This window comes from Hyperolius riggenbachi, chromosome 1 (genome assembly GCF_040937935.1).
Source record: "Hyperolius riggenbachi isolate aHypRig1 chromosome 1, aHypRig1.pri, whole genome shotgun sequence".
Taxonomy (NCBI): domain Eukaryota; kingdom Metazoa; phylum Chordata; class Amphibia; order Anura; family Hyperoliidae; genus Hyperolius; species Hyperolius riggenbachi.
Genome location: NC_090646.1, coordinates 139,142,456 through 139,155,480, shown reverse-complemented (window position 1 = coordinate 139,155,480; position 13,025 = coordinate 139,142,456). Strand labels below are relative to the sequence as shown.

General features: G+C 42.8%; 1 protein-coding gene across 2 annotated transcripts in view; it reads left to right on the top strand.

The window, feature by feature from the left end:
* DNAAF1 (dynein axonemal assembly factor 1) overlaps positions 1–13,025 on the top strand; it is an 80,808-nt gene that overhangs the window by 30,528 nt on the left and 37,255 nt on the right. For both annotated transcript variants that reach the window (XM_068278614.1, XM_068278615.1), the window contains exons 5-8: positions 3,551–3,772; positions 5,970–6,136; positions 7,754–7,875; positions 11,419–11,585. In XM_068278614.1, coding sequence (XP_068134715.1) covers positions 3,551–3,772; positions 5,970–6,136; positions 7,754–7,875; positions 11,419–11,585 — 678 coding nt within the window. The remainder of the gene's footprint in view (positions 1–3,550; positions 3,773–5,969; positions 6,137–7,753; positions 7,876–11,418; positions 11,586–13,025) is intronic.

Sequence of the window (13,025 nt, the reverse complement as noted above, 5' to 3'; positions counted from 1 at the left end):
AGAGGCAGCAGCAGGAGTCTGTAGAGGCCGGGCAGAGGCAGCAGCAGGAGTCTGTAGAGGCCGGGCAGAGGCAGCAGCAGGAGTCTGTAGAGGCCGGGCAGAGGCAGCAGCAGGAGTCTGTAGAGGCCGGGCAGAGACAGCAGCAGGAGTCTGTAGAGGCCAGGCAGAGGCAGCAGCAGGAGTCTGTAGAGGCCGGGCAGAGGCAGCAGCAGGAGTCTGTAGAGGCCGGGCAGAGGCAGCAGCAGGAGTCTGTAGGGGCCGGGCAGCAGCAGGAGTCTGTAGAGGCCAGGCAGAGGCAGCAGCAGTCTGTGGAGGCCGTACAGGTATGGTAGATGAAGAAGTAGGAATGGCAGATGAGGAAGTCTGTAAAAACTGTGCTGGAGGCTGGAACACTGCAAACTGTGCTGGAGGCTGGAAATCAGAATGTTCACCAAATGGCTGGGAGTGAGCACACTCTGCAAGTGGTTGAAAGTTTACGGATTCTGACAGCGGCTGGAGGGCTGCAGAGTCTGACAGCGGCTGGAGGGCTGCAGGGTCTGACAGCGGCTGGAGGGCTGCAGGGTCTGACAGCGGCTGGAGGGCTGCAGGGTCTGACAGCGGCTGGAGGGCTGCAGGGTCTGACAGCGGCTGGAGGGCTGCAGGGTCTGACAGCGGCTGGAGGGCTGCAGGGTCTGACAGCGGCTGGAGGGCTGCAGGGTCTGACAGCGGCTGGAGGGCTGCAGGGTCTGACAGCGGCTGGAGGGCTGCAGGGTCTGACAGCGGCTGGAGGGCTGCAGATTCTGACAGCGGCTGGAGGGCTGCAGATTCTGACAGCGGCTGGAGGGCTGCAGGCATTGCAGGGAGATTACAGTTCATAGGCGTTGCAGAGATATTGCAGTCTGCAGGAGGATAACAGTCCATAATTTTTACAGGAGAAATACAGTTTGCAGGTGGATTACAGTCCATAAGTTTTGTAGAAATATGGCATTCTGCAGGCATGGCAGGAAAAATACAAGTCATAAGCTTTGTAGAGATATTGCAGTCTGCAGACATTGTAGGAGGAATACAGTCTATAGGCTGTGCAGGCTGATTACAGTCCATAAGACTTGCAGGAGAATTACCACCTGCAGACATTGCAGGAGGAATACAGTTTATAGGCTGTGCAGGCTGATTACAGTCCATAACATTTGCATGAGGATTACCACCTGCAGACATTGCAGGTGGAATACAGTCTATAGGCTGTGCAGGCTGATTACAGTCCATAAGATTTGCAGGAGAATTACCTTCTGCAGGCTGAAACAAAGTCTCTGCTGACAAGGTGCAAAATTCTGCTACTGGAGTGGCTGGAGGCAGGGCTGTTACAGGATTGATTTGAAGAGAAGCTGCTGGTAATTCAGGTTGCAGGGTGCATTTTGAAGATGCAGATTGCAGTGAAGACTGTATGTGGTTAATTGATGAGGTTGGAAAGAATTTGCGTTTATTCTTAAATGCCACTTTAGGTTTGAAGCAGGGTGAGGATCTAATCTGAGTCACAGATGCAGGCAACTGAGAGAATTTAGGAGTGGTTGCTATGAGCGATGGCAACATGGACTTTTGCGTAGTGACAGGGTACTCCTTAGACCAAGGCATGGATCTAATTGCGGTCTGAAGAGAGGCTGCACTCTTCCGGATCACAGGAGCAGGTAAATAAGTATTCTGGGAGGTTGTTGCTATGGGCAACGGGTTAGCAGGTTCTTTGGTTGTAGGTGAGTGCTGTTTGGCCCGGGTAGTGGATCTGATTTGAGTACATGCAGAGGCTGAGATATTTGGAGTCACAGGTGCAAATGAATGAAAGTCCTTGGAGGTGGTTGCTATGGGTAACGGGTATACAGGCTGTTTACTCATGACTAAGTGCTGTGAACTCTGGTCAGAGAATAGAGGAGAGGAGGTAGTGACAGGGTGAAAATCAGGGTTGCCACATATGAAAGATATTTTATTCCATGCACCAACTAGAGGAGCAATCATTTCAAAACTACAAACCCTCCTGTTAGACAGACACAAAACAGAGTTGGAACATTCTAACCGGAACTCTTTAGATTTGTTGGAATAATATTCAACAAAGCAATCCTCATCATCCTCCAATAAATCGAGTAACATCTCCACCATTATCAGATCATAAGGTGGATCCAGATCATTGCTAGGATAACCAGAAACTGACAGATTGCTCCAGATTTCTAGCAATGGCTGGACCTCCTGTCTGCAGAACACACCTTGCTGCACATTATCCTGCAGCTGTTTGATCAGGTGGAGGAGATCATTCTTGGGATACTCAGAGAAAATCTGTCTGCAGTGATCTCCCTCCTCATCAGCCAGCAACATATAATAGTACATCTCACTGGAGTTCATTATGAATGACTGAGTGGATAAACTTCACAGACAGGAAGTTTTATCAGCCCTTCGATATATATCAAGCTGCAGTGATCAGAATGGCCAGAACATACTGTTACAAACCCCACAGAGCAAGCACATGTGATCACTGTTTGCAGCAGGATATAAGGAGACTGAACACAGAAATAAGTGAATGGTGTTTATTAAGCACAACCACACAGTGTATATACAAACAAATGAATAGTGCAACCAAAACCCTAACTAGTCTAACTAAGAAGTCATACACAAATATACAGTATATACTTATTTGAGGAAACCACACAGGAACAATATACAGGTTCTATACAATATATATATATATATAAATACACATCAGATCGCAGTACAAGATCGCAACACAGAAGCAAGGTCAGAGGCTAGCCATAAATCAAATACCAGATAATCAGGATAGAACCAGAAATACAAAGGACCAGGAATACAGGAGACCAGAGTTCAACAAGCACAGGGGAAGCTATGTGATGTTCTGGCACCTGCTGTAATGAGAGCTGGTCTTAAGTAAGGTGAGCATTGGGTGTGTCAGCAGATCGGCCTGCAAAGTCCCAAGCAGGTTGACCTCTGCTGGCAGGAGGTGGAAGTCCCAAGAAACTCCAGAGTCTGATGCCATCTGCAGGTAAGACTGAGGATTGCAAGTTTGATGACATGAAGTGCACAGCCCCCTGGTGGTGGATATAGAAAGTACATAAGTCCCTCACACACTGCCACCAGCAGGTAGATCAAGTCCTGAACAGGTTCCTAACACAAATAGCTTCAGCAATTTATTTTATTGTGTATTTGTATAGCACTGAGCTCAAAATGGCAGTCAATGCCAACCAATTTATGGGGTGGGGGCAAATTAACCTATCTGTATGTATTAGATATGTGGGAGGAAGCTGGAATACCCAGAGGAAACACAGGGAGAACATACAAACTCTGTGCAGATAGTGTCCTGGCCTCTTCAATATTCAAGTTCTAACTTTGCCTGTGTACTCAGAAGGTTCATTTACTCTCCTTCTCTAACTGCATTATTTTCAGACAAATGCTTTCTTTGTTTGAGTAATAGTTTAGCTACTGGAATATTGTATTATTATTCCTTTAGGTTTTTCTGCTTTTCCTGTTCCATGTTTTATGTTTGTACTGAACATTTTATCCTTCTTCATCTTTAAAGGATTTATGTGCATTGAGAACCTGGAGGAATACACAGGCTTGAAGTGTCTTTGGCTAGAATGTAATGGTCTGCAGAAGATAGAAAATCTGGACGCTCAGACAGAACTGCGATGCCTCTTCTTGCATCAGAATCTAATTAATAAAATTGAGAATCTTTCACACCTGCAAAGACTTGACTCGCTTAACCTCTCCAACAACTACATTGAGACAATTGATAGCCTGTGTGAGTAGCTTCATGCCATGCAAGTGATACCATAAAGTGGAAGTGCAGTATACCCATAACAAACCATCTATTACATTTCCTGTCATTTTCCAACCTTCTTCAGGGACAGAAAATGATTAGGATGACCTGTATATGGAGACAACAACAATCATGGTTTTCTTTTTGACATTTTTGATTGGGGAATTCACAGCTATGCTGACCACAAATGATGTTGGTGTTCGAATTCTGGTTATTGAATTTAGAAACCCAAGTATGCTACCCGAATAAACCCGAATGTGTTTAAACCCGAATAAACCCAAATGAGTGTGGATAAAACCCACACATTTTACCAGCCCATTTGTCCCGGTTATTACAACATTTAAAATATGTCCCTAGTACAATGTTTGGCGACAATATTTTATTTGGAAATAAAGGTATATTTTTTCAGTTTTGCGTCTGTCACCAATTACAAGCCCTTATTTGCAAACTAACAGTAATATTCCCTTAGGAAACTATTTATGATTTTTTTTTCTTTAATGCCACAGTATTTTTTATGTGTTTTATTTTGGTAACTATGGGATGGGAGGTAAGGGGTTAATTAATTGGGGTATTTATGTATTTTTATTTAATGTAATATATGTAGACATAATTTTACAATTTGGCCAATAGATGTCCCCCCACTTTATTCCTGCTGTAAACAGTACACAGAGGAAGTAAAGTGTGTATGCTTTATTTTCACTTTTGACTATTGATGCAATTGATCATTGATCACAGGCACTTAGATCGGTCAATTAAAAAACTGTGTTCCCATTCACTGATCTGTGTACTAATGGGCGGCGACCAGAACGTGCAGGATAGAGCGCACAATGGTGATCACGTTGAGGTACGTATAACTACGCCCCTAGACCTAAGATGAAGTCTCTGGTGGCATAGATATACTGTAGTAAATTCAATAAGTAGTTAATTGGTCTAAAATCAAAGTGGAGGCAGATGGAGACAGAGGTGGCACATAGGGGGACACTGAGGTAACGGTGACACAGTGGGGGGCAGAGGTGGCACAGAGGGGGACACTAAAGGCACAAGGGAACAGAGGTGACACATAGGGGTACACTGGAGGCTAGGGCTAAACGGTTTTGCGGTTTTAAACGGAAACCACGATTCATGTACAGACGATCTTATCGTCAGTAGCTGCGGTTTTGTCAGCACCCACTGTGCCCTCTGTGCTTGGCCGCATGTCTCCACCTACCGCCGCGCCATCATATAGAAGAGCCACTGATTGGCAGAAGCCGTGGCTAGCAGTGCATATTGCCGATTGTTAATGAGCCGGGCAGCAGGGGCGGGGTGAATCCAGTCCAGAGCGGCACACAGCTCCACCAATCGCTAGATAGAGATGGTATGACTGTGGCGGTAGGCGGAGCTGTACAGAGCGTACAGCTCCGCCTACCGCCGCTGTCATACCATCTCTATCCAACGATTGGTGGAGCTGTGTGCCGCTCTGGACTGGATTCGCCCGGCTCATTAACAATCGGCAATATGCACTGCTTTTACACAGCTTCTGTCAATCAGTGGCTTGAGTGGATCCGCCTCCCGCTGCCCGGCTCAAGTAATCAGCAATACCTCTGAGTCGCCGCACATTGTTAACTGCCTTGAAGGAAATCATGAATCAAATCGAAATCTTAATTTTGGACAGAAATTGGTCAATTCAATGTTTTCCTAATATCGTTCAGGCCTACTGGAGGCACAGGAGAGGGCACAGTGAAGGTACAGGGGACAGAGATGGCACAGTGTTCGAACTCAAGAACGGATCAGGTTAGGAATGTACCTACAGTCCCTAATTCTTTGGTTAACCGGGGACTACCTGTAGAGGTCATCTCATCTTTTTGGAAGATATTCCTCAAACCAGACACTTATTCTTGACAGAATAAAATAACACAGTGCATTGACGGCTTTTATAGTATTGCTTTTATAATAATAATAAAAAATAATAATAATATAGTGAGTAGCAAACGGGTCACGATAAGTAAAAGATATTCTAAAACTTAAAAAAGCAAAGAGGAAAGAGCCACTGAATAGAAAGAGTTACTTGTAATTCCAGCATGATTGACTCTCTCAGCAAGCCTCCAGCAGAATAAGCTAGCACTTCTGCATCAGTGATTGAAGGTGAGAATATTTGCAGTATCTTATTGACTTAAAGAGCATATGTGCTTGTGTGTTTTAGCTTGTCTTCCAGCCCTGTCAACTCTACAAATTGCGCATAACCGTTTACACACTGCGGCTGATATACAGCACCTTCAGGAATGCCACAGCATTAGTGTTCTGGATCTATCTCACAATAAGCTGAGTGACCCTGCAGTAATTGATGTCCTTGAGAAAATGCCAAACTTGGTATGTAACCTCACATTTTATGCAAAGCTTTCTATTTAGCATATGTCATAGTTAACTGCTTAGCTACATAGTGGGCACATGTTCAATATAGGGTGCTAAGCTTCGGTGAAAAATGTATGTATTGTATAAAAGTAAGCTAACTCATGCTATAAATGTTAAGCACACTTATCCCAATTGCCTTTTTCCAGTCCCTCCCCTGCCCCCTTCCACATACCCCAGGCATATGCTCTCTCTGTCTGTATCTACAAAATACTAGAGTCTTGGCAGCTAAAATAGTCATTCATGATCATTTTGGCTGACTGTCAGCCAGCAGCCATTGGCTTACCTTGGCCAAGCCGCATATACTATCACGGAAACGAGCAGTATTTGCAGACAAAGCAATAGTCTAAAAACTTTCACCATGGACAATTGCATGTTACTCTAGTTTTAAGGGGTGCATAAGAGTGGGATGCCCATACCCACATTAGTCTAATGGCCAAAACAATCCTACATAATTGCTGCTTTTGGGAAGTGTTTAAGGTCTAAATAAATGCACCTTAACACTCACAAACGCTAGTACTGTCAATTTATACAAACCAATTGTTGCTCTAAGCCTTTACATGAAAATAGACCCTTAACATTCCCTTTTGTGTGCAGGTTTCAGAGCATGCAAAAATTTGCTCAGGAACACAAATTTTGAATGTAATACATGCAAAAAATTGGAACCCTGCCTTAGAACTGCTGGATGAGCCTGACTCATCCATACCATTTTCAGCTTTTTTTCCCTGGAGAAGTCAGGCTCATCCATACTGCTAGGGAGGTTAAGGGCTGTGGCACATTGGGTCACTAAATGCCATTAGGAGACACCTAAACTGACAACATTTTCACTCAACCCTTATAAGTACAGGACAATTTTCTGTTAACATTGGGAAACCTGTTAAATGTTTGTAGTCACATATTCAGTTCTTCCTCAAAAGGCCTCACCATGATGGGTATTTCTTTGTGTCTAATTTCAATATATTGTATATCATCGAATATAAGGCGACCTAGTGTATAAGTCAATTCTAATATTTTACCCTCTTAAGCTGGAATGTTTTATTGACTCAAGTATAAGTCTACCCAGTAAAGTTAATGGCTGCACTTGGGAATCAGGAGACATTAACAGCAGCACTTGGAGGAGGGGTTAATGACTGCACTGCATACAGTACTGCAGCCATTAACCCTTCCTATCCCTTAAGTGCAGCCAATAACTCCTCCAGGCCCCCAAGTGCAGCAATTATTCACCCACCTTCCTGAAGCCCAGTATTTCCCCCCTGCCCCTTTCCTTGTTAATTGTTGTGGTCAGGACTTTCAGACCTGCATTTTCTTGGCATTTTCTTTATCAAAAAAGCGTCACCTACCACTGAGTAAATTGTTGTAAATGGGAATGTCACTAAATAGTACACATATTACTCAGTGTGCTTAGTGTTGCATGTGACTCGTGTGTATTTCGACCGCTATACTTTCATTTAGTGAGTCAGATCTAAATTTCTAGACTTATAGTCAAGTATATACAGTACTCATACACTGTAATAGAATAACCTGCACTGTTCTGTTATAGTTTATAGCAATAGTCTACTAACTTGCTCTATTTTTCAGCATGTCTTGAACCTGATGGGAAATGAACTTATTAGGAAAATTCCTAATTATAGAAGGACAGTGACAGTCAGACTGAAAGCATTAACTTTCCTGGATGATAGACCCATTTTTCCAAAAGACAGGTAAGAAAGCTAAAATGTGTAAAGTTTATACTGTACCCACTTGCATTATTCTGCCCTATCACGCCTATCTCATGTTCTCTACAGTGTTGTTTTTAGTTTTGCACATACAAAATACAGTTTACATGGCTACACAAAGTCAGAGGTGATTTCGAACCTGACATGTACGTAGACATCAGTCAACTGTATCATGCAATGTAGAGTGTATGGGCCAACCCAAACTATCCAATGGGCCAACCCAAACTATCCACTCACATTTATCCATTTAGGATACTCTTACTCATGAGTTTCATTGGCCACAGAAACAGGATGTTTTTGTTTTCCATTTTTTTTAATTGCGCTCAGGCAAAAATACATAAACATATATACCATTGTGCGGCACTTTAAAGGAGAATGCATGGCTTCAAGGAGCACATGTAGCTTAAGAGCGCATGCTAAGCTGATGGTAGTGTGCGCTCGCTGGTTTAATCCATGCTGCTTAGCGTGGTAAAGTATAATGAATCAGGCTCATAGTGTAAACTATGTTTGTTGGTGGTTTTCAATGCACTGTTAATATGTTTGAAACTTCTTACAACAGTTAATACAATACTGTAACATGTAACAACAAAAATATGTACCGGTAATAACAAAAACAGTACTGTATATTTTGTACATGAAGACACCTTTGTTTGTATGTGCAAACCTGTGTAAGGGCTCGAACCCACTTGAAGCCTTTTCTAAGGCCCCGTTTACACTTCGGGCACGTTTCCACTTGTTGCCGCAAGCGTCAGTACTTCCGGGTGTGCGGGATCACAGGCAAATCCCAGAAGCCGTGCCATGCACACCTATGGGATTCGCAGCCTGTGGCCAGTGCCGGCCGAATCGCTAGGGTAAGCGTTTCGGCCGGCGGCGCCATAGTTTCCTATGGCAGAGATTCCCCGCGCGATTTGCCTGCGGGGAAACTCTGCGAATTCGGAGCCGTTTCCGCTCCAGTGGAATCGGACCCTTAATCAGTTGCTCTCAGTTATAACTGAAAGAAAACTGATTTTCAAAGTAATGCCCATGTTTTCCTATGGCACCTTTCACACTTACCGCATTTTAACTGAAATCTTTTTTACAATGCACTGCTATGGAAAAAACACGTACCAACGTGCACTAACGCGTACTAACGCACACCAACTGATTAAGTGTAAATGGGCCCTAAGCGCTAGTGATTTGAAAAAGCTCTTGCTAATGCAATGCTGTGGGGGATTTTTATAAAATCACATCGCTCAAGTGGGATCACACCCATAGCAATGCATTAGCAGGAGCTTTTCAAATCACAAAACACAAAACACTCAGAAAAGCAGTCCTAGTGGGTTCCAGGCCTAACTCGAGTTGTTTGTAAGTAAGGGACTGTCTGTATACAGTAGACATGGCCTGAACATCTAAACACTGGAAGCAGGAGTTAGAGTCGTGGAACAAAAGCTAAAGGTATATTATAAAAATTGTGACTTCATAGTTACATAGTTATTTTGGCTGAAAAAAGACATACGTCCATCGAGTTCAACCAGTACAAAGTACAACTCCAGCCCGTCCCCCACATACCCCTGTTGATCTAGAGGTAGGCGAAAAAAAACCCACCAGGCATGGTCCAATTAGCCCCAAATGGGAAAAATTCCTTCCTGACTCCAGATGGCAATCAGATAAAATCCCTGGATCAACATCATTAGGCATAACCTAGTAATTGTAGCCATGGATGTCTTTCAACGCAAGGAAAGCATCTAAGCCCCCTTTAAATGCAGGTATAGAGTTTGCCATAACGACTTCCTGTGGCAATGCATTCCACATCTTAACCACTCTTACTGTAAAGAACCCTTTCCTAAACTTCAGGGCTCTTAAACCTAGGTAGGGTAAACCAGTGTTGGACTGGGAGCTGGAAAAGCTGAGGAAATCCACTTGCTAGCCAAGCAGCAGTAATCAGGTGTTGCTGCTTGCAGGGAAGACTTGCTACAGGTTTCTGTTGGGAGTGATAACACAGGGTTACTGCTGCTTGGCTAGCAGGTGGATTTCCTCAGTTCTTTTATCTCCCAGTCCGACACTGGGGTAAACTATTACCCGTTAACATGTGCAGCCCTTATGTCTCCCATTTAACCAAAGCAGTTATTATGCCCCCAAAACAGCATATGCAGATTGTATTTCCCCCAACGCTACCCCTCGTCCCTAATATTTGCATTAACTGCAAATTATCCACCCCTACACACCTGTGTGCACACGCTGCCTTTTTATTACATTACCTCTGACACCATGCCCAGAGAAGATACCTTGCATTTTCACCTGAAAAAACTCTTTGTGCCAGATAGTGAAGCATACCCAGGTGACAACCTGCCATCCAATTGGACAGTAGTGTCACCTGATGCGGAATTGGAATTGAAGCCAGCGAAAGACTGCTCAATGGCTTCCCTGTGTATGGGTGGTACCAGCATTGCTATTCTATATATGGGCCACCAATATTTAAATATGCAGTGGACCGCATCTAAAAGTAATACATTCTGTGAAGGGGGGGGGGGGGGGGGGGCGGTCAGTAAAAAAGCCTCAGGGGGCCACAATCGTCCTGTGGGCCTTAGTTTGAGGACCACTGATCTAAACCTTAGAACTATGGACTGGTAAAATAGATTATTTTCAATACAGTGACAATTGGGAAGGACGGCACCTTTAGAGGATTTGTTGAGCAACTTTTCTTTTTCAAATTTTGTTTATTTAATGTAATATTTCCACTGCTATGCATTTTGGCTGTTAAGCATTTCAGTTGTCATAGCTACTGCAGGAAATGGCTTGGGAGGCAATGCTAAGTACTGGACTGAAACCCTGCAAATGATAAATAACTTCAGATTTGTTTATAAATGTGCTCCTTAGGGCACAATATCATCAAGCAGTAATAGTTTAATGTTGGTACCTAAATTTTCTCTTTTATTTACTGCATTTATATGGCACAAGCATTTATATGGCACAAGAGCTGTACTGAGTATTTTCAGGTTTCCAATATAATGATCTGTCAAATTAATTTGTGGTAGGTCTTCCATTTTTGACTATACATGTAATATTTTTCTTACAAGAAAACATGATAAAAACGCATAATAATCATTCTAATTTCAGGATGGGTATTAGGCAGGGTTCACATTTATTAGAATTTACATGCGAATTGTGAATGTGCAAAACGTGTTCACCACACATTTGATGAAAATCAATGGAAAGCACACTTCTGCAAAAATTCGCAAAACTGTTTGCATTTTCGCCTGCAGAAAGATACCCCTGTATACCTTGCTGCATACATTTGCACACTGCATGCACACTACATAAGTACGAGAATTTTCATGCAAAAATGGTTCCGTTTTTCACAATAAGTGTGCACCCTGCCTTATAGTAGCATGGAGGAGCCAAAATATATATTTTTTTAAATAAAGCCTAACACTATTTTTATATATATTTTTTAATTTTATTTATTTATTTTGTGGTGTAATCAATGTTAACTTCCTTTTTGCACCACTAACTTCAGTATGGTAACCATAACAACCACTGAGTTTGCAGGGCATGTGCTGAGGCCTGGGCCAGAGGAGGAAGGGAGGCTGAAAAGGAGGAGAGAGAACTATGGGACAGCAGAGAGAGAAGGAAGATCCAAGACAGTATTGATGCTTTATCTGAAGTCAGAAGAAGAGCTGAGGAAGAGAAGAGAAGGATAGAGATGGAAGAGAAAGGTAAAAATACTAAAATAATAATAATAATATAATATGTACTATGCAATACCTAATGAACTGTAGTTCTAATGAGTCTCTGAGAAGATGCAGTATAGAGAAATGAAGGTGCGTCCTCCAATCTCTGAGTTACCTGTCTGATCAAAATAGTGCATTTACACCTGTATATTAACCAGTAAGTTTTGTATAGTAAGATGAAGAGGTAGGATGTGCTGGGTTTTTATGTTGTCTGTGTTATGTGTTGGAGATGTCCAGAACAAAAAATACAGTTACTTTAACTGGACACCTTTTTGTTCTAGAGGACATTTTATTGCTCTCACAAAGCAATTTTTCACCCGTATCTGGAGCTCTTTTATAGTGTACCCGAGGTGACCTGTGATGTGGTGAGATAAGCATGTGTTTGTACAGTGCCAAAAATAATAACTGGGATTTTTTTTTCTTTTACTGCCTGAAAGAGTCAATCTTCAGGCATGTAAGTGACAACTTTTTTCTTGTTGGATCCTTGCCGGATTATAGCATATTGCTCACTGATGTGAAATTACAGCCATAAACCTTTTCCTGGCAGAGAACAACTGAGAGCAGGGGATAGATTAAAAAAAGGTTAATAATTAATACATTTCAGCATGTACACTAAAAAAAAAAATGGTGCTGACCACAATTGGTACAATTTGAACAAAGTTACAGTACAGTAATATACCGTATATACTCGTGTATATATAGGCTGACCCGCGTATATGCCGAGGTACCCACTTTTACCTTAAAAACCAGGAAAAAGTGATTGACTCGCATACAAGCTCCTGCACAGTAGCCAGATGTGCCCCCAGTACAAGTCATCCCCTCTCTCCATAGCCAGATGTGCCCCAAGGATGATACAGCTGTGTTTCAAGATGCCATTAGATGGCATCATAGATATGAAACACAGCAATTGCCACACAGGAAGAATCCCCGGTCATTGCACCGCTGACACGTTGCTTGCACACTCTGCTCCACAAGCCAGGAGACAGAGGTAGTCTTGAGTAGTGCACTCTAAATCGGGGGCACAGATACAGCAGGGAGCCAGCTGGCAAGAGCAGGATCACTAGTGCATGATCCTTACCCTCCTCTGCCAGTAACAAACCCTGCTCCACTGACTTGCATATAAGCCAAAGGGGTAACTTTTCAGCACATTTTTTGTACTGAAAAATTAGGCTTATATGCAAGTATATAAAGTAGCTTAACAAATCATGTTAAAAGCCTTTAAAAATAGTCTGGACATAGCAGGGGTCGACCACCTGTAAGCAGCAATCTCACCCATACAAAGCCACCTTGTATACACGGCTTCCTACTGTAAATGGTGTAAAACACAGATTTTGTACACTATTGTTTCCCTCCGATTAAAATGCAAATTTTGGCTCTCAGTTCTGTTCGACTTACTACAATGGAGGATACTTTCTCTGTATTTCA